The 22,648-nt window shown below is 43.1% G+C and overlaps 1 protein-coding gene across 44 annotated transcripts in view; it reads right to left on the bottom strand.

Annotated features, from left to right (window-relative positions):
* Positions 1-1,935: 1,935 nt before the first annotated feature.
* LOC100608972 (tubulin beta-8 chain-like) overlaps positions 1,936-22,648 on the bottom strand; it is a 61,501-nt gene continuing 40,788 nt past the window's right edge. For 36 of the 44 annotated variants that reach the window (XM_063814921.1, XM_063814904.1, XM_063814915.1 and 33 more), the window contains 3 exons: positions 15,283-17,315; positions 8,942-9,257; positions 1,936-5,322 (listed from right to left, as the gene is read on the bottom strand). In XM_063814921.1, the coding sequence (XP_063670991.1) occupies positions 15,919-16,668 (750 nt within the window). In that variant the 5' untranslated portion in view covers positions 16,669-17,315 and the 3' untranslated portion in view covers positions 1,936-5,322; positions 8,942-9,257; positions 15,283-15,918. The remainder of the gene's footprint in view (positions 5,323-8,941; positions 9,258-15,282; positions 17,316-22,648) is intronic. The other 8 variants (XR_010158637.1, XR_010158638.1, XR_010158639.1 and 5 more) reach the window with 8 other exon arrangements.

Genomic DNA, 22,648 nt, shown 5'->3' with positions numbered 1-22,648 from the left:
TGTTACACATGACTCACAGATCACATCATTGTCTTCTGTTCCTTCTTGAGAAGGGAGAGAAGGCTTGGCTTTTCTGCTTGGCTGGGATGATAACTCCTTCTGGTTTTTCATCAGGTCTAATTTTGTACTCTTGGCTTTTAAATACATCTTAATTACTTCATGTAACCAGGAAACTTCCATGCTATCACTGTGAGCTGTGGATCCCCACTGCTCTATGCTATGGTTTTCCTGTTTACATTCCTCTGTAATATTATGCTCACTCATGACCCTGGACAAACTCTTTGTATGTGGGTACAAGAGGAGGTCTGGGCAACTTTTCAGGAACCTTCAGATCACATGGGCTCTGCTGCGTTTTGGTTTCCATGTCGAGATGTTGCTAGCCAAGGCTGCAAGGTGGCTGAGGGACCATGCCTAGGTCTCTGTGGTTGGGGCTTGAACATGATCAAGGTCCAGCCAGAGAGCTCCTGCCCCCTGCAGTCTCTCCATCCTCTATCTAGATGCCTGCAGAATGTTCACTTCCAGAAGGTGTATTGAAAAGTGCTTCCCAGTTTATCACAGTGCACATATTGAAAGGTGCACTAGGAGCTGGGAGACAATAGACTGAAAACTGACACAGGAGACGCTGGGTCATAGCAACGAAGAGAAGCTGAAAAGGAGTGGGAAGGAACTAACTGTAATTTTACATCAATGATCTGCATCTTTGTTTTGATGGTTTGTGGCAACCAAAATGACTATTCTTTCTACCCTCCTAGTTCAGACGTAGCCTGAGACTTTTTTTTTTTTTTTTGAGATGAAGTCTCACTCTGTCACTCAGGCTGGAGTGCAGTGGCATGGTCTGGGCTCATTGACTACGACCACCAGAACCCCCTTGTTGACCCGTGATGGATGTGAAATCAATTGAGAAGTCAAGGCCAGGTGCAGTGGCTCACGCCTGTAATCCCAACACTTTGGGAGGCTGAGGCAGGCAGATCATGAGGTCAGGAGATCGAGACCATCCTGACTAACATGGTGAAACCCCATCTCTACTAAAAATACAAAAAATTAGCCGGGCCTGGTGGCAGACATCTGTAGCCCCAGCTACTCAGGAGGCTGAGGCAGGAGAATCACTTGAACCCAGGAGGTGGAGGTTGCAGTGAGCTGAGATTGCACTACTGCACTCCAGCCTGGGTGACAGAGTGAGACTCCATCCACCTCCCCACCCCCAACAAAAGAAAAAAAAGAAGAAAAGAAAAGAAGTCAACTTTGCTGTTGACGCCATTGAGGTTTAGGGGCTTGTTACACAGCATCACCTGTCCTGACCAATGCATGACTCATTTCATCCTTGGCACAGCTCCTGAGAGAAGGGGCTTTATCCTCATTTCACAAGTGAAGAGTCAAGTCTCAGAGAGGTTAGCAGCACGAGCAAGCTCACACAGTGAGGGGTGGAGCTTGGATTTGAATCCAGGTCTGTCTAACCTCAAAGACTGAAGTGGGGATGAAAATAAGTTGTCATTGTTGTTTGCGTGTCACCCAGGTCATGTAACTCTTGTCTAGGCTCTGCCTACGGGGGCTTTGTGACATATCTCTGCACTGATCGCCCAGGTGATGGGACTCTTGTCTAGGCTCTTCTGTCCTTGGATTGTAACCTTGCAGGATCTTGAACCCATATCCTTTCAGGGATCATAGAAGTGAGCACATCAAACCTGACATGATAAAGTTGTGGAAAAGTGGGCAATATTGCCAAATGCAAAATATCTGGGCTATATTTTGGTCTGAAATCACCATTTGCGATTCTGGGAAGATAGGGAATATGGAGGTCAACTCCCATAGGGATGTTGTATAAGACTCCAAGCCCTAAGTCAATGATCTGAACCCTGTGGATCAGCACTCTCCATGTAATGGGGCATCTTAACCCATTTCATGCTGCTATAACAGAATACCACAGACTAGGGAATCTATAAAGAAAAGAAATTTATTTCTTAGAGTTCTGGAGGCTAGGAAGTCCAAGGATGAGGGGTCTGCATCTGGTGAGGGCCTTCTGGCTGTGTCATCTCATGGCTGAAGGCAGAAGAGCAAGAGTTTGAGAAAGAAAGAGAGCAAAAGGGGCTGAACATGCTTTTAATACAAGCCCACTCCCAAGATAACTAACCCACTCCTGAGATAATGACATTAATCCATACATGGGGGCAGAATCTTATAACCTAATCACTCTTATTAGGCCCCGCCTCTCAACACTGTCATATAGAGGATTAAGTTTCCAACACGTGAGCTCTGGGGGACACATGCAGACCATAGCATGGGGGATTGATGAGTATATGGGAGGGAACAGTCATGAATATTTTGGCTGAGGGTTGTGTTTGAGAGCTGAAGCCATGGTCCATCATGGCACGGCACACATAGACCTTTGAATGCTCTCAGAAATGAATATTGAACAGTGTAACTCATGGCAGAAGGTGGAATATTTAAAAGGCAGAACTGCTTGGGTCAAGTAAAAGAGTGAACAAACAGCCTGTAGCCTGTGGCTAGCTCCTCTTCCCTTCCCGTCCCCACCTTTCACCTTTCTCTCTTTCTTTCTTTTCCTCCCTCCCTCCCTCTCTCCCTCCCTGTCTCCTTTCCCTCCCTCCCTCCTTCCTTCCTCTCCCTTCCTCTTTCTCTCCCTCCCTGCTTCCTTGTTTCTTTCCTTCCTTCTTTCCCTTTCCCTCTTTCTCTCCCTCCTTCCTTCCTCTCCCTTCCTCTTTCTCTCCCTCCTTCCTTCCTCTCCCTTTCTCTTTCTCTCCCTCCCTGCTTCCTTGTTTCTTTCCTTCTTTCCCTTTCCCTCTTTCTCTCCCTCCTTCCTTCCTTCTCTCCTTCTCTCTCTCTCATTTCCTTCTTTCTCTCTTTCCATCTTTCTCTCCCTCCATCCTTCCTTCTCTCATTCTTTCCTTCCTTCTCTCTCTTTCCTTGTCTCCTTCCTTCTTCCTTCCTTCCTTTCACCCTGCCTTCCTGCCTTCCTTTCTTCTCTCTTTCTTTGACTGATGTGTTCTGAGCCCAAGCACCCTGTGGGGTACAAAGTGGTACCAAAATTGACTCAAGAATCAAGAAGAAATAGAAAACCTAAGAAGTACTATAATGTGAAGAAAATAAAATCTCTAGTAAAATAAAATCTTTCACAAAGGAAGGACTAGGCCCAGACGGTTGTATGAGCAAATTTTACAAACTTTCAAAGAATGGATAATTCTAATTATGTCCCAAACAACCGTAGCTAGGAATATTAATGCTTGATTTTTCAAGAGCCTCATTTCCTAAAATCTGTAGGTTCAAAGGTAGATTGGCATGTGTTGGAAATCCTCAAATGTTGTGCAGTTCCTTGGAGTGTTAGCATTAAAAAGAAAGGTCTTGCCTGCATTAACTTTGAATTTTGTAACAGTTACCAGTTAATAGAGATATTCTATGCATTTCTACACACTCTGATTTTATAGGAATGGAGGCATATCAGACACATGGCTCTGCACCCAGGGTTTTTACTTTGTAACATATATTGGACATCATTTTTGAGCATCCTTTTAAAATTTATTTTTTTAAATAGCTGCATAGTATGCTATCATATGAATAACAATAATTTCAATACACAGTAAGGTGATAATCATTAATGTGACTGATAAACATTAAGGTGATTTCCAGACTTTTGTTAATGAAAAAGGTGGTATAATACTTTCTCCCATTCATACATAATTCCAGGCATCATGAGTATGTCTGTAGGGTAAATTTCTGGAAATGAAATTGCTGAATCAGAGAGTATTTCCACTGATAATTTTGGTATATATTGTTTAATCACATTAGATAAAGTTTGTACGAATTTATAATCCCAGTAACAAGATGTGAGTACCACTTCAAACTCCACAACTTCACTGGTAGTGCTTGAATTCATGATGTATATTGCCGGCCTCCCTTCAAGAAAAGTTCTATTAACTCTACAGAAATTTTATAAATGGCAGATGTTACATTTCCATATAGCTTTGTGGTAACCAAAAAATAATTGCTTTATTAGCAATTTTTATATGAAATTGAGATAAAATATTATTTGTGATAAATATCATTATTGTCATGTACTTAAAACATCTCATGTATTAAGAAATCATACTTTAGATGGGGCCAAGCTGGCCGATTAGAAGCAGCTGTGGCCCATGGCTCTCATGGAGAGCAATGAAAACTACAAGTGAATTCTGCACCTTGAGTTGAGGTATCCAGGTTCTTGCATTGGGACTGACTAGGCCCACTAGGCCCACAGGGAGTGAGGAAAAGCAAGTGGGGTGATGGCCCATCCAGGTGTGGCACGGAGCTAGGGAGCCCCCACTCACAGCCAAGGGAGGCGGTGAGTGATTGTGTGACTGCCTGGGAAACCATGCTCTTCCCACGGATCTTTGCAACCTGCAGATCAGGAGGTCCCCTGGTGAGCTCAGCCATGGCCTTGGGTCTGAAGCACAGAGCTGTGTGGGGTCTCGGCGGAGTGCTCGCTGGCTCACTGGGGCATGCGTGGAAACCCAGGAGTTTTGCATCCTCTGCCCTGAGAATTCCAGCAAAGTGGGAGATACATCTGTGCATTCCCCTAGGAAGGGGGCTGAATCCAGGGAGCCAAGTGACATCATTCTGAGGCCCCACTCCCACAGCACCTCACAAAACCCATTGGCTTGGAATTCCAGCTGGCCAGAGGCAGCAGGCTGGAGACAGCCAGAGATGGACCGAGTTCTTGGGGGGAAGGGCAGCCGCTATATCTGTGGTTTGGGTTGGCCACTCTAGCCTGCTGGCAGCAGGGTCCAGGAGGAGTTCCCCATAACACAGCACAGCTGCTGTGCCTGATTGTGGCCAGGCTGCTTCTTTAAGTGAGACCAAAATCCATCCCTCCTCACTGGACAGGGCCTCCCCATTGGAATTTTAGCAACTCCAGCCAGAGTTCTATGGACAGAACTCTGATTTCTCCCTGGGATGAAGTCTCCAGGGAGAGGGGTGGCTGCTATCTCCTCAGTTCAGCCGGCTGAGCCTTTCCAGCCTGCTGGCTCTGGAGACTCCTGGGGATCAGCACAGCACAGCACACCTGCTCTGCCAAAGGGCAGCCAGACTGCTTCAAGCAGTTCCTGATCTTGTTTCCCCTGACTGGGTGAGGCCTCCCACCAGGGTCTCCAGACACCTCCTACAGGAGCGTTCCAGCTGACGTCAAGTCGGTACCCACTTGGATGGTGCGCTCCCAGAGGAAGGATCAGGCTGCCATCTTTGCTGTTTTGCAGCCTTCACCGGTGATACCTCCAGGTGCAGGAGAGACTGAGGTGACTAGGGTCCAGAGTCGACCCCCAGAAAACCACAGCAGCCCTAGGAAAGAGTGGTCTGACTGTTAAGCACAAACAGAAAGCAACAACAACAATATCAACAAAAAAGACCCCACAAAAACCCCATTCAAAGGTCAGCAACGTCAAAGATCAAAGGTAGATAAGCCCACAAAGATGAGAAAGCATCAACACAAAAATGCTGAAAACTCAAAAATGCAGAATGCCTCTTCTCCTCTAAATGACAACACCACCTCCCCAGCAAGGGCACAGAACTGACCCAAGGCTGAGATGGCTGAATTGACAAAAGTAGGCTTTAGGAGGTGGGTAATATCAAACTTCACTGAGCTAAAGGGGCACGTTCTAACTTAATGCAAGAAGCTAAAAATCATAAAAGAACACAGTAGCTGATAAGCAGAATATTCAGTTTAGAGAGGAACATAACTGACCTGATGGAGGTGAGAAACACAACATGAGAACTTCACAATGCAACCATAAGTATCACTAGCAGAATAGGCCAAGTGGAGGAAAGAATCTCAGAGCTTGAAAACTATCTGATACAAGACAGGAAGAAAAGAATAGAGAAAAAAGAACAAAAAAGAATGAACAACAAAACCTTCAAGAAATGTGGGATTATGTAAAAAGACTGAACTTAAGACTGTTAAGGATACCTTGACCCACCACGATCAAGATGGCTTCATCCCTGGGATACAAGGTTGGTTCAACACAGGCAAATCTATAAATGTAATTCATCACATAAACAGAACTAAACATAAAACAACAAGACTATCTCAATAGATGCAGAAAAGGCCTTCAATGAAATTCAACATCCCTTCATGTTAAAAACCCTCAATAAAATAGCTATTGAAGGATCACACCTCAAAATAATAAGAGCCATAAATGACAAACCCACAGCCAATATCATACTGAATGAGCAAAAGCTGGAAGCATTCCCCTTGAAAACTGGCACAAGACAAGGATGGCCTCTCTTACCACTCCTATTCAATATAGTGCTGGAATTTCTGGCCAGGGCAATCAGGCAGGAAAAAGAAATAAAGGTATTTAAATAGGAAGAGAGGAAGTCAAATTATCTTTGTTTGCAGATGACATGATCCTGTATCTAGAAAACCCCATCATCTCAGCCCAAAAGCTTCTTAAGCTGATAAACCACATCAACAGAATCTCAGTATACAAAACCAATGTGCAAAAATTGCTAGTATTTCTATACATCAACAACAGGCAAGTAGAGAGCCAAATCATGAATGAAATTCATTCACAATTGCTACAAAGAGAATAAAATACATCAGAATACAGCTAACAAGAGAAGTGAAGAACCTCTTCAAGGAGGACTACAAACCACTGCTCAGAGAAATCAGATAGGACACAAACAAATGGAGAAGCATTGCATGCTCATGGATAGGGAAGAATTAATTCGTGAAAATAGCCATACTCCCTAAAGTAATTTATAAAAGAATGCAATGGTATTCCCATTAAACTACCAATGACATTCTTCACAGAATTAGAAGAAACTATTTAAAAATTCTCATGAACCAAAAAAGAGCCCAAATAGCCAAGACAATTCTAAGCAAAAATAACAAAGCTGGAGGCATCACACTACCCAACTTCAAAATATACTATAAGGCTACAGTAACCAAAACAGCATGGTACTGGTACAAAAACAGACACATAGACCAATGAACCAGAATATAGAACTCTGAAATAAGAGCATACACATACAACCATCTGATCTTTGACAAACCTGACAAACACAAGCAACGGGGAAAGGATTCCTTATTTAATAAATCATGTTGGGAAAACTGGCTAGCCATAAGCAGAAATTGAAACTGGACATCTTCCTTACACCTTATACAAAAAAATAACTGAAGATGGAATAAAGACTTAAACATAAGACCTAAAACCATAAAAACCCTAGAAGAAAACCTAGGCAATACCATTCAGGACATAGGCATGGGCAAAGACTTTATGACTAAAACACCAAAAGCAATGGCAACAAACGAAGCCAAAATTAACGAATGGGATCTAATTAAACTAAAGAGCTTCTGCACAGCAAAATAAACTATCATCAGAGTGAACAGACAACCTACAGATTGGGAGAAAATTTTTGCAATCTATCTGTCTGACAAAGGGCTAATATCCAGAATCTACAAAGAACTTAAACAAATTTACAAGAAAAAACAACCCCATCAAAAAGTGGGCAAAGGAAACAAACAGACACTTCTCAAAAGAAGACATTTATGTGGCCAACAAACATATGAAAAAAAGCTCATCGTCACTGGTCATTAGATAAATGCAAATCAAAACCACAATGAGATACCATCTCACGCCAGTTAGAATGGCTATTATTAAAAGTCAGGAAACAACAGATGCTGATGAGGCTGTGGAGAAATAGGAATGCTTTCATACTGTTGGTAGGAGTGTAAATTAGTTCAGTCATTGTGGAAGACAGTGTGACAATTCCTCAAGGATCTAGAACCAGAAATACAATTTGACCCAGCAATCCCATTACGGGGTATATACCCAAAGCATTATAAATTATTATACTATAAAGACACATGCACTGTATGTTTATTTCAGCACTGTTCACAATAGCAAAGACCTGGAACCAACCCAAATGCCCATTAATGATAAACTGGATAAAGAAAAGGTGGCACATATACACCATGGAATACTACGCATTTATGTCCTTTCCAGGGACATAGATGAAGCTGGAAACCATCATTCTCAGCAAACTAACACATGAAAAGAAAACCAGGCCAGGAGCATTGGCTCACACCTGTAGTCTCAGATCTTCGGGAGGCTGAGGTGGGGAGTTGAGACCAGCCTGACCAATATGGAGAAACCCCGTCTCTACTAAAAATACAAACAATTAGCCAGGCATGTTGGCACATGCCTGTAATCCTAGCTACTTGGGAGGCTGAGGCAGGAGAATCGCTTGAACCCGGGAGGCAGAAGTTGCGGTGAGCCGAGATCGCGCCATTGCACTCCAACCCGGACAACAAGAGTGAAAGTTTGTCTCAAAAAAAAAAAAAAAAAAAAAAAAAAGAAAAGAGAGAGAGAAAGAAAAAAAGAAAAGAAAACCAAACACTGCATGTTCTCACTCATAAGTGGGAGTTGAACAATGAGAACACATGGACACAGGGAGGGGAATATCACACACTGGGGCCTGTTGTGGGGTGAGAGGCTAGGGGAGAAATAGTGTTAGGAGGAATACCTAATGTAGATGATGGGTTGATGGGTGCAGCAAACCACCATGACACGTGTATACCTATGTAACAAACCTGCATGCTCTGCCCATGTATCACAGAACTTAAAGTGCAGCAAAGAAAACTTTACATAAATGCATAAAGTCTAGAATAGCTAATATATTATAATGAAATGTCAACTATAATCCCAGCTCAAAGAGAACACCATAAAATTATGAAGGGCTTTCCACAAATCTCTAAATTTATGTCTTCATAAGATTACATTTCTATTTCTTCTTGAATAATTTCCTTATTTTAGCTATGATTTAGTGATAGTAAGATGGTAATTATGAGGAGAAACTTCTCCCAACACTGCATTGAGAAAATTCTGCCTCATTTCACCACACACCAGAGTCTTAAGCAGTCACTTCTAATGTAGCTGAACAATAGATCCTCACCCACCTGAGTCTATGAATTGAATCCACGTATGTGAGATAAGGCACCCAAGGAGTGGTAGTAAGCTGGGAATGCCATCAGCTCATCTTCCTTCAGGCCTATATTTGTCATTGTCACTTGTAGAAGCAGGACAGCCCTGGCGTTGGGGTTGGTAGAAACAGAGAGTATCAAAGGGAAAACTGAAGTTCCCTAATTTTTGGAAGACAGCAGATTGGAAACAGATGGGCTCCAGCGTTTTCCATGTGTGAGGTCATTGTCCCAGGGAGCCTTGCTCAGGACCACATTTCTTGTCAGCAAAACAGAAGTCAAACGATATTTCTACCTTCCAAGAGAATAGAACATAATGTCAGATTTTCTTATGGATTCCCACAAGTTCAAGAAAGTTTCATGGCCTTATTTAACTGCCTAAGCATTTCAACTAAAAAAAAATTTGTCTTTCAAATACACAGGAATCTGTTTGGAAAAATTTTAACCAGAAAAAGTTGAAATTGTAAAGTGAAAAATGCATAAGGCCATAAAAATTTTTTCCAGCTTTTAATTTAGATGTCAACTGGGGAAAAGAAAACATTCTCTGAAGTTTGCTTTTATACCATTAAAGACTTATTTTTTATTACCAGCAATACAGGGTGACTTATTCAGGTTGAATCCTGAAGGTAAACTTTAACTTAATTTTAAGTTTTGGCTAATTTTTAAGCATTTCTCAGTCACCTACCATGATTTCATCTCAGAAACCAAAAATCTCAATTTCATTTAGACCTTTGAAATATTAAAACAGAAGTTTAAATGCTTCAAAATAATATTAATGTAGAGACTTACATATGTGGACCAGAAATCTCCATGTATTACAAAGTTTATGAGAACACAACAAATGTTGATACACATATTTAATTCTGAAATAAAAACTTACAACAAATAAAACTGTAACAAATCAAGAAAATTTTGTAGGTTACACATTTTATGTCTAAAAATATAGTTATTAAACACCCAAGGATGGATAAAAGAAGAAATCACAAGAGAAAATAGAAAATATCTAGAGACAAATTAAAAATATGAAATACCAAAAGTTAAGAGATACATCAAAAACAGTACCACAAGGGAAAAATTTATAGCTATAAATGATTATAAAAAATAAGATACCAAATCAACAACTTTACTCCTAAGGAACTAAAAACAGAGGGAAAAAGAGGGACTACTAAAAGAGGGACAAATAAAAGCTAGCAAAATTTTAAAAATGATAAAGATAGCAGTGGAAATAAGTGAAATAGAGAATAGAAAAAAATATCCAAAACCAACAAAACCCAGTTTGATCTCTGAAAAAGATAAAAACTGACAAAATTTTATCTAGATTGACTAAGAAAAAAAGGGAATACTCAAATTACCAAACTCAAAAATAAAATGGGTACATAACTAACAAAGTTTTGGAGTAAAAAAAGGATGTAGGAGAGTACCATAAGGAACTATACACTAAAAAAATTGAATAACCTAAATAAAATGAACAAATTCCTAGAAACAAAAAACCTACTAAGACTGAATCAGAAAAGTTGAATAAACCTATTGAGCAAGGAGATTCAGCAGGAAGATTGCATCAGTAATAAAAAACCCAGCAACAAAGAAAAGCCTGGACCGGATGGCTACACTGTTGAATTCTACCCAACGTTTAAAGCAGAATTAACCCAGTTTTTCTCAAACTTTTTCAAAACGTTGAAAAGGAGGTAACATTTTCTAACTTATTATATGAGGCCAGTATTACCCTGACACCAAGCCAGACAAAGGCACCATAAGAAAACTACAAACATCCCTTACAAATGTTCATGCAAAAATCCTCAACAAAATACCAGCAATTCAAATTTAGCAGTACATTAAAAGGATTATACACTATGAATGAGTATAACTGACTCCTGAAATAAAACTATGTTCTAACACATGAAAATCAGTGTAATATCACATTAACATAATGAAGGAAAAAACCTCATGTGATCATCTTAAAGAAAAAGCATTTGTCAAAATTTAACCCACATTCATGATAAAATGTACTTAATAAACTATAAAAAGAAAGAAAACACCTTAACATAATGTTATACAAAAAAACCCCAAAAAACAACAACAACAAAAAACACAGCTAACATGGTGAAAGACTGAAAGCTTTTACCCTCAGAGCAAAAACAAGGATGCCTGCTTTTACTACTTCTATTTAATGTAGTACTGAAGGTTCTAGTTAGTTAAAACAATAAGGTGAGTAAAAGAATAAAGGATATTCCAATTTTTTAAAAAGTAAAATTATCTGTTTGCAGATGACATAACCTTATATATTAAAAATCTTTTAGTTTCTGTGAAATAAACTGTCAGATACAATAAATAAAATTCAGCAAAGCTGCAGGATACAAAATCAATACACATAAATCAGTTGTATTTCTACAATAACAATAAACTATTTGAAGAAGAAATCAAGACAACAGTATCATGTATGATAGCATCAAAAGAATAAAATACTTAGAAACCCACTTAACCTGTACAGCAAAAACTATAAACATGGCAGAAAAGTATTAAAGATGACACAAATAAATGAAAAGACATCATGTGTTTATGGACTAGAAGACAAAACCTTGTCAAGATGCCATTGTTATCTATAGCGATCTACAGATTCAATAAAATCACTATAAAAATTCCAATATATTCAAAAATAGAAAAACCTATTCTAAAATTCAGATGAAATCTAAAAAAATCCTAAGTAGCCAAATCAATCTTAAAAACTAACAAAGTCGGAGCACTAACACCTCCTGGTTTCATAGTTACTGTAACGCTTCAGTACCCGAAACAATGTTGTACCAGCATAGAGACAGACATAAAGACCAATGCGATAGAAATAAAGAACCGAAAAACACGGTCATGATTTTTAACAAGGGAGTCAACACTATTCAATGGGGAAAGGATGGTATTTTTTAAATGGTGTTAAAAATGGATATTTACATATATCCATATGTATATATATGTGTGTGTGTATATATATATCCCAAATTAGCTTTTTGTGTGTCATGTATATTGCAGATCTATTTCCCCAGCCTGTTGACTTTTGACTTTGAGGCATTTTTCTCTCATACAAAGTTTTAATTTTTATGGAGTCAAATACATCAGTCTTCTATTCAGTGACTTCTTCATGGGTTTGGTGTTTCATTTTAGGATGATAAAGAAGTTGTAGATATGGATAAATTCGATGGTTGGACAACACTGAATATATTGGATGCCATGGAACTGTACCTTTAAACGTGGTTAAAATGGTAAGTTTTATGTTATATATATTTTACCACCAAAAAAGGGCCAGGCTTAGATGTTTATATGTTAGGGGTTTGGAGTACCTGTAACATTTATTCCCTCCAGGGGAATAATTTATAAACACCCACACAAGAAAAGCAGATACTGACTTCACAAATCTCCTTACAAGTCCCACAGCAAGGGCTGTCTGGGAAAGCAGAGGTGGAAAAAGTCACATAAACTTGAGGTCAGTGTGAGACCTCCCATCCCCTACTCTGGAATCAGTTGGAGGAAGGCAGGCATGCAGGCTGAGCTGGAGAGATGAGCTGGGGTGGACAGAACTGTCCTCCCATGAGCCTAGACCTTAAGTGCTCTCACATGCTCCCAGGCATATATCAAACCAATAAAGCAGGCTAGGAGGGTAACACAGCTACCTGTATACAGGGAGCTATGAAATATCTGAGCTGAGCAAGTGATGCACAAGGAGACAGAAGCAGTCTGACCTTTACACAGTGACCTGGCTCAAATAATTTCAGGCTCTCGTTAACCAGGTAAGCTCCTCTTTCTGAGGTAGGTAAACTTGAGGGGGTAAAGTGGGAGTTGGGGAAAATGGAAAAGAAAGCCTGGTAGTATTTCTTCTAACTCTGTTATAAATAAAAAGTAAAACATAGATACCATTTCTCAGGGCCCAAATGTTAGGTGAAAAAATGTTTGTCATCTCAGTCATGTGATGTGGACTTCAGCAGAGCAGTACCCTCATGGTCATTTATCCTTTCTCTCTGCATGTCGTGTGCTTTCTCAGTTTATAATGTACCTGATCCACTTGTCTCATCACACTAGCTGCAAACAAGGCCACTGAATGTCACACCAGGTGGCCAGCATGTCTGTGAAGGGCAGAAACTGGGGCAGCCAAACAGCTGGCAGAGGCCAGCTAGTAAGTACCTGATGCCCACTCCATAGAGGACTCCACACTTAAAAGACAAGATCAGCAAGTATCAGGCTGCCTCACTAGTTATCCCCCCAAATAAAAAAATAAAAGTAACCCCTCCAGGGAACGTGTGTGTACACACAAAAGTACATGCACACAGCTACATGCAAAGGGAAAAGGCTGGGAAGGAACAGAATCCACCTCTGAACACCAGTTACTTGTGGGGAAGGGGCAGGTGAAGCCAACTGTCAGCATTATTCACCTTTTCAACTGATGAGCTTGCATCAGTTTTGGCAATTTCTCATAAAAAGGCAATTTTCACTCCTTGGGTGATCACCCAGGCCCTGCAAAACTGAGCCACCAACAACCACCTGCACCACTTCCCATGAGGCCAAATAATGGCTTCCCCCAAAGCTCAGCCCTCCCACACACCTCCCAGTCCTGTCCCATGCAGGAGGCTACCGGCCTCCTGGGGTACATGGGTCCAGGCCAAACCCAACCCACAGATGGTTGGTGAAACCAGCATGTATCCAAGGGCCTTTCCCCAACCTGGGCCAAGTGCCAACTGCCAACTGCATAGATAGGCCTGTGCTTGCTCCCCCAGGACAGAGACTCCCTTTTCTTCCATTGGAATGAGGGATGGGGAGATTTGATGTCCTGTACAGGTTGGATGTTAATCTGATGTGGTGCTGTTGGAGAAGCTTGCCTGAGTTAGGCGCCTTCTCAGCATGTGGTGTGTGCTGCCCCTTCAAGCTGCAGGAGTCCCAGAAGGTAAGTGCTGCTGCAACCCCCATTTACAGGTGAGCAGAGGTCAGGTAATCTGCAGGTGGCCAAGCAGGTGCTAAGTGGCCAACAGGCTGGATCTGCATCTCACTTGCAGAGGCCCTGCCTGGCAGCTGGGGCTGCCCTGAGACTCCCTCCTCCTCCTCTTCCCTCCACAGCTCTCCCGGCTTCTATCCACAGCTGTGCTCCAGGTGGGGAACACCTATGGATGCACCAGGGTGCAACTACTCAGACCCCAGTGTGCAGAAGGGCCCTGGCTCCATGCCATTTCCATATCCAAGCACAAGCTCATCTAGAACTTCAGCAAATCCAAGCCTCCCTGAATTCCCTGCAAGACCAAACTGAGCCCTACAACCCCCACTACACTGGTTAGCTGCCTGCCCCAGCCTCTGCTCCTTCCTGGGCCCCTGTCGGTACAGTTCTGAAGTCCTACAAGAATGTTGAGATCCTAAGCCGACTCTCACCCAAAGAGGTAAACATCCAGGGGCCTCCAGGGGTAGAGAACATACCCAGACAGGTTCTGCTGCCTGTAGGCTTGACGTCCTTCCCCTACAACACGCCATGCTTGCCAGGCTGGAAGAGGGGCTCCAGAAATTTGGAAACCTGGGCCTGTAGCTAGCATATGGAAAAGAGGCCTGGAAAAGCACCACTCCTGTCCATGAAGCCCCCGGATGGAACCAGGTAATTGGGAAATACATGGGCACTAAGCCTGACCCCCCCTCAGACTCAAGCGGGAACTGCAGCGGTGACTTGCCCCCTCTGCCACTGGCTGTGCCACCATGGGAGGGAGGAACATCTAGCCCCACATGTGAGTGGAGACACTAGGTGTGGGCAGGTTCCAGTGGTTGCTGTAGCTGAACCTTCCCAACCAGGTCCATGCAAGGCCATCTCAGATGGGTGCGCACCTGGGTTGGGCAAGGACACCCCTCAGACAGTGAGAGCCACTGAGTGGGGCTGTCACAGAGGCCCCTTTTCCTAACCTGAGAACAGTATGGGGGAGTATGGGGGAGTGTGGGGGAGTGTGGGGGAGTGTGGGGGAGTGTGGGCGAGGTTGAGGGAGGTTGGGGGAGGTTGGGGGAGGGTGGGCGAGTGTGGGCGAGTGTGGGCGAGTGTGGGGGAGGTTGGGGGAGTGTGGGCGAGCGTGGGCGAGTGTGGGCGAGTGTGGGCGAGTGTGGGCGAGTGTGGGCGAGTGTGGGGGAGTGTGGGGGAGTGTGGGGTAGTATGGGGGAGTGTGGGGAGAGTATGGGGGGAGTATGGGGAACCTCTCCCACCTCCCAGCTGCTTCCAGGAGCCACTTCTTTCGAGATGAGACACTCTCCTGCCTGCCTGTTCCCATTTGGCTGCAATAGACCATTGACAACATTCAGAGAACAAGAAGGGGCCTCACCTGCTTTCCCGGACATGTCGGAGGCAGGTGGGCATTCCCAGGGGACCTGGAGTAGACCCTGTACATCTGCCCACACCCAGGCTATGCTGGCTTCATCTTATCTGTGTGATGGGGGTAGGGTGGGAATTACCAAGAGGTCATCACACAGGCCATGGACAAGTTCTACAAGAGCCAGGGAGAAGAACACTGTCTGTGCTTGTTGCCCAGCACCCAGCTCACACACACACCTCTTATTTGACAGCTTCCCCAAAGCAGGCTTTGCAGTCCAGGCTCCCCAAGAAGCCTGGGGAGGAGACTCTGCCAGGCTGAAGGGCCTATCCCCAAAGGTGCCACCCTCACCAGGCTCATCCTGACAATCTTGGATTATCTTTTCCCTGAAGTTTTGGAGTCGGGGACAGGGAGACAGCAGACACTGCACATCACCACCTTTCCAGAGAGCATCAGCCTTTCAGAGTGGGGCAGGTCAGACCTCCACTTGGGCGTTTTTCCTCACTTGTTGCCAGTTGGGGGAAGCAGCACTTGTGAGCACCTGCCTGTCTCCCCAGGTCCTGTTCAGAAACCCCATCTGTGCCTTTGGAGAGACTGCCCCAAGCACACAGGCCCAGCAACCGCCATCTATGGCCCCCAGGACCTAATCTATGGCCCCCGGGGTGGGATGTCACAGACGGCAGTTTTTAAGTTGTTGGGGAGCCAGTCAGCAAAGTAGCTGCTGTTCTTATTTTGAATGTTGAATATTTGTTCATCCACCTCCCTCATGGGCATGCGACCCCTGAAAATGGCAGCCGCCATTAGGTAGCGGCCGTGACGGGGGTCACAGGCAGCCATCATGTTCTTAGCATCAAACATTTGCTGGGTAAGCTCAGCCACGGTTAAGGCCCGGTACTGCTGGCTGCCCCGGCTGGTCAGTGGGGCAAAGCCGGGCATGAAGAAATGTAGCTGGGGAAATGGGGCCATGTTCATGGCCAGCTTCCGCAGGTCAGCGTTCAGCTGGCCTGGGAAGCGCAGGCACATGGTGACCCCACTCATGGTAGCAGACACCAGGTAGTTCAGGTCACCATAGGTGGGTGTGGGCAGTTTTAGGGTCGTGGAACATATGTCATATAGCGCTTCGTTATCTATGCAAAAGGTCTCATCCACGTTTTCTATGAGCTGGCGGACTGAGAGGGTGGTGTTGTAGGGCTCCCCCACGGTGTCTGATACCTTGGGGGAGGGCAGGACGCTGAATGTGCTTATGATCCTGTCTGGGTACTCCTCCCGGATCTTACTAATGAGAAGGGTACCCATCCCAGACGCAGTCCCCCGACCCAGGGAGTGGGTCAGCTGGAAACCCTGCAGGCAGTTACAGCTCTCAGCCTCCTTTCTGACAACGACCATCACTGACTCCATCAGCTCCGCGCCTTCTGTGTAGTGCCCCTTGGCCCAGTTTTTTCTGGCCCCACACTGACCTGTAAGACAGTACAGCCAGTCACTCGATGGCCAGGTATACGGTCATCCGTGGTCTCCACCATAATGCAGAAAGGACCAAGTGTCACGTGTGAGGTGAGAGCACCATTCGCCCTGCAGGTGGAGCAAATGAAACCCCCTCCCCCGGAGTTACAGGACAGCAGCTTCCCCTGTTAGAAATTAAGTCAGGAGTCAAACCTGAGACTGGCTAACCTCGCTGCAGGTGGAGCAAATGAAACCCCCTCCCCCAGAGTTACAGGACAGCAGCTTCCCCTGTTAGAAATTAAGTCAGGAGTCAAACCTGAGATGGGCTAACCTCACTGCAGGTGGAGCAAATGAAACCCCCTCCCCCAGAGTTACAGGACAGCAGCTTCCCCTGTTAGGAATTAAGTCAGGAGTCAAACCTGAGATGGGCTAACAGACCTCACTGCAGGTGGAGCAAATGAAACCCCCTTCTCCAGAGTTACAGGACAGCAGCTTCCCCTGTTAGGAATTAAGTGAGGAGTCAAACCTGAGATGGGCTAACAGTCCTCACTGCAGGTGGAGCAAATGAAACCCCCTTCTCCAGAGTTACAGGACAGCAGCTTCCCCTGTTAGGAATTAAGTCAGGAGTCAAACTTGAGATGGGTTAACAGACCTCACTTCAGGTGGAGCAAATGAAACCCCCTCCCCCAGAGTTACAGGACACATTTTTAGGTCTTAAACTTCAATATTTAAAATATTTGTCTCTGGAATTTGAAAATAATATGTATTGCCTTGTTTACTGGATTAAAAGGCTAATCACTTATTCATCTGGTTAGTAATCAAAGTTTCTAAAATTTATTTAATACTTGATGTTACTTTATGTTTTATATAAATGTGTATTTCTATGATAGTTTTAGTGTCATCTAATATTATTTTCAATGTTGTAATTTTTATTTATATGAATCTTTGTGTTATACATCTTAATGTCATTGGTATTAAAACTATATGTGCAAATAGCTTGAAATAGCACCTAACACATCATGGATTCTATGTAAATATTCACCACTCTATTTCATCACATTTTAACCAATTCATGCCATTCTTCATTTGCTAACATTTTATTTGTCCTCATTCAAATTTGTGTTGGTGTCCTGTCTACATATTAATAAAAGAGAGGAGGTAGGCCCAGACTTCCATCTCGATTAAATACTAAGACATTTTCCTAGTTCTATTTATACACAACATTACATTTGTCTCACACTATAAATATGAGTATTCAGTTAAGTACAGCAAAAAAAAAAAAAAAAAAAAAAAAAAAAAAACCTTAACCTTCCTACAACAGATGTTGGGATATTCACAGATTGTCCACAACTTGTTTCTTCCAACATTATTTTTATTCTTACATCTCAACTGCCATGAAAACCTAGAAGCATGAAATACTACAAATTAGAAACAAATTCCCTGCTATACAGAAATTGTAAAAGTAAACCAAGAAGAAAGAGAATATATGCATACTCATACAGCAAGTAAACAGATTAGACTAATGAAAACTCTTCATCAGTCTAGCCCAGGCTCACAAAGCTTCACTAGTGAATTCTATTAAACACTTAGTGAATAACCAATCCTTCACAAACACTTGCAAAGCAGAGAAGCAGGAAAACATCAATTCATTTTTGAGGCCAGTATTACCCAGGTAACAAATCAGACAAAAGCATCACAAGAAAATAAATGTGCAGACTATTATCCCTCATGAATGAAGACAGAAATCTCCAAAAACTCTAGTAAACTGGAAGAAGCAACACATAAAAATGTTAGATAAGCCTGGCATGGTGGTGCACACCTGTAGTCCCGGCTACTTAGGAGGCTGAGGTGGCAGGATCACTTGAGCCCAGGAGTTTGAGGTTATAGTGAGCTGTGACTGTGCCACTCCACCCCAACCTGGGTGACAGAGTGAGGTCTCATCGCTAATAAAAATTAAAGAAAATTAGAAAAAAGTTGGACAATATAACCAAGTGGAATTATCCTACCAATACAAATTTAAAAATCAGTGTAATACATCATATTAATAGAATAAAGGAAAAGACCATGATGATTTCAATGGACGTCTGACAATGTCTGACACTCATTCCTGATAAATCTTCCAGAAACCTAGCAATAGAAATAACTTCCTGAACCTCCTAAAGGACATCCATGAAAATTTAATAAATTCCACTAAGGTATATTGAAAGGCATATTGATACTTCCAACTCTATGGTTTTAAAAATTAACAATGAAATCAGAACTAATAACAGTAATCTAACCATCTGGAAAACATTAAACACCTTTCTAACAATATTTCTTTTGATGTGATAAAGGTAAAAATCCAAATTTAATAAGAGGAGTGCTTTTGAGACGACTGAAATTTGGTGTTCCTAATTTTTCTGACTTATTAGCAATTAGAATCCAATTATCAATAATGCCAAGAAGACAGAAGTACTCTCCAATGACATTAAAATGTATAACACGAAGATTTATAGTTAGGCATAATGTGTAACACAAAGATTCGTTGTTTGGCATAACAGCATTTCATATTTGAATCATTTAATAACATTGTCATCATTGCATATTCTCCTGGAAGTAACACACAACACAGACTTCAAAAAACCAGAGCTTTTGCTGGGGATATATGCTCCTTCCAAAGGCGATTGATTGTGTGCAATATTCTGAGAATTAATTCCTCCAAAGTTAAAGTGTGGCCATCTGGGCTTCTGGGAATATCCCAAAAATCCACATATTCTAAAAATCTTTTCCACTACAAACCACCATAAATGCTGGACGACAGAACATGCGCTCAACTGCGCAAATTATGCTTTGGGGCTTTCGTACACAGTTTTTGCACAGAAATATTTAAGTGAATATAAATTAATTGAAATGTTTTCCAGGTGGATATTGAGGGAGAAACAGAAAAATCCAAGACAATCCCCTGTGGAAGAAAATTCTCCAACCCAAAACTCAACCGAACTCAAAGCGCTGAACAGCGCGTCAATTAAGACCTGTCAAATATAATCACACGGGGCCCAAATATAATCACGGGGCCCGGGCCCGGCGTGGGGGTTGTAGGCCGGCGCCACAGCCTGAGGACACCGCGACCTCTGCCCCGGGGAGCGGGCCGAATGCCGGGTGGGGCTGCTGTTGCGGGCCGTGGAGCCGCGGCCCCGCTGGAGGGCAGGGTCCGGCTGGGCGTCGGGGTCCTGGTAGAGACCGAGGCGAGGGCAGGAGCAGGTGCACTGGCCGCTGCACAGGCGCCGCCAGGCTTCCGGACACCGCGGGCGCGCCCCCTGGTGGCAGCAGGCTCCGGAGCCGCGGGAGGGCGGTGCCCAGTCCCCAGCCAGGCGGCAGCGCGAAGCTCCTTCCCCGCGTGGGGGAGTGGGCGTGGCCCAGCAGCGCGAGTGCCTTACTAGTGAAAAAGCTGGGGTTGGAGCTGCCACGGGGGGAGGTTTGGGGGCCTGGGGGCTCTGCCTGGACCTGGGTGCCCTCCTGCGACCTCAGTTTCCTCACCTGTCTCAGAGGACTGATGGACTGCTATGGCAGGGTTGTTTGGAGGATTAAGCCAGATAGTCCCAGTAAAGCCCCATTAGCCCCCCGGACTCCGGATTTTTTTTTAAAAATTATTTTTCTTGCTTTCTTAGGAAACTTTGCGGAATGCGTCCAGGTGTTGAAGCTCTTGATGGCGAAAGGTAGAAAAGATAGATAGTAAATAGATAGATAGATGATAGGCAGGTAGATAGATAGATGATAGATAAAGAAAATACATAGCCGTTCCAGAAAACAGAAATGGATAACTTCATGAACCAAAAGCAGAGTAATATACTTTAGAAAGGAAGCAGGTCGGAAAACCCACAGTTGCAAAGCAAATAGAATTTCCAGCTGCCTCTTGTAGCCCCTTCCTGGAAGTAGTCATAGCCCAGGGAGTTCGACCTCTTCCTGTTTTTTGTTTGTTTGTTGTTTGCTTTTCTGTGGGGTTTTTGTTGTTGTTGTTTGCTTTTTTTTTTTAATTCCCTTTCCCTTTTTTGTCACAGCAGCCTTTGTCACTTCAAGCGCCACAAGTGTTCTTTTAAAAAATTATATCAACCTTTCAATTAAAATGCAACATGTCTGAAACTTGGTATCTGGGGAGGTGAGATGGACAAAGCAGCCTTTGTTACTGCACGTTTTCATTCTTCAAACTTCACCTTGCACATAGTAACAGACAATGCACAAAGCCACTTTCTTATGGACCGAAATTCTGAAATCCTTTTATGCCTGGCCTTTCCATCCTTCAACTTCCCCTCTCCCACGCTGTGAATGATTGTATTGGACATTTTTGTTTTAATGTCAGTGACAGGGGAACACAGGCAGCTCTAATATAGCTGTGACCCAGATGCTTCTGTTTCTAGCATGTATTTATTTTGCAGGAAACATTAACATCCATGACTTTTCACTGTCTTTTGAAAATAATTAGGCAATATCTCATCTGAGGTAGGATGTTTCTAGTGGTTGTGTTCTGAGGGAGAAAAACTAATCTGTTCTTTTTCCACTGCATTCTAGGAACAGTAAGAGGACCTCGTGCATGAATAATTTGTTTCCACACTACAGAGTGGGTAATAAGCAGATTAGTAAAAACAATTCTGCTTCACTTCAATAACAGCCTCCTCCAACTCATTTTTTCTCAACAAACTTATTTTTCCAGCAGAAGAATCCCAGACTTCTTAGAGAACCCAGTGACTTTTTGCACCTTAAATCTGTGAAATCCTCATGTTTTCTTCTGCCGTATCCATAGTTCAAACAAAGATGAGGCAAAGCTAGACGCATTCCTGAAGGAACCCAAGAAATTCCTCTCTTTCTCTCTCTGGAATGAAATGAATTCTCTAGACCACCAGTTCTAACCTTCAAAAACCAAACCTGTTTGTGAGCTCTCCTTCAAATACTACTGTAGACCCCAGTGTTTATTCATTAAATTTTTTAAATATTTGTTTTATTTGGAATCAAAGTATTTGTAATTTTAGTATTTGTATTAATATCAGGGAGAAATGTTTAAATCTGTCTATGCCATATGTGCCTCTGGCTTATTGCCCAATTAATTTTAGCCTCAGGCTAAACTTTTGGTTTCTGTCTTTAATTTTTGTCAGAAGAAATATAACTGATCTCAAAACATCTGCTTTTATTGTAGGGACTCGTGCTGCCACCTCCATTCCTCTCTCTTTTCTTGCAATCTGGGTGGAAGTTCTTTAATGTGAACATTTCAATCACCTTCATTCTACCATGTCCACTATCAGCACATTCAAACGTATCCACCAAGGGTATCATCTTAGGCCAGGGATTTTTTAGGAATCTATTTTGCTGTGATGCGGCTGGCACCCCTTTGACTCACTGTATCACCCCAGGGTTCTTTTCATTTTAGAAGCCCAAGAGGGCAGAAAAAGAAGTAGGTGAGCAATTAAACACTCTGAGTCAGGAGCGTCTCCCCTTGTGTTAAGCAATGTTGTAGAACATCGTATTTAGTAAGCTCCTAGCAGACGAGCCACGTGGCCGCTGAGCACACACGCCTGCTTGCTGCTGTGAGCTCAGACACCATCATCATGTCTTTTGCATCTCTGGAGGGAATTGTAAGGGCCACTTAATAACCTGTAAATCACAGAAAGTTAAAGGTGCTTCCCCAAAACACTGATGACAGAATGAACGGTGAGGAGTGTTAGCCACAGGTCAAAAGTGCAGGAAGGTCTCTCAGTGTGGGTTGTTGAAGAAATGCAGGCCTTTTTTCTTTTGGAAGTCTCCCTAGAATGCGGTCAAGGACTCTGCCCACTCTAGGATGAAAAATTGGGATATTAGACACCCTCAGATATTTATCCCAAGCTTTCATTTTGGGCTCTTAATTAGTTCATCCATCACAATCTCAAATGCTAAGCAGGGCAGTTGAATCTCTCCATAGTCCAAATCAGCA

This window comes from Pan troglodytes, chromosome 6, assembly GCF_028858775.2.
Source record: "Pan troglodytes isolate AG18354 chromosome 6, NHGRI_mPanTro3-v2.0_pri, whole genome shotgun sequence".
In the NCBI taxonomy this organism is placed as follows: domain Eukaryota; kingdom Metazoa; phylum Chordata; class Mammalia; order Primates; family Hominidae; genus Pan; species Pan troglodytes.
The sequence above is the reverse complement of the archived record's forward strand: the minus strand, read 5'-3'. Positions and strand labels throughout refer to the sequence as shown.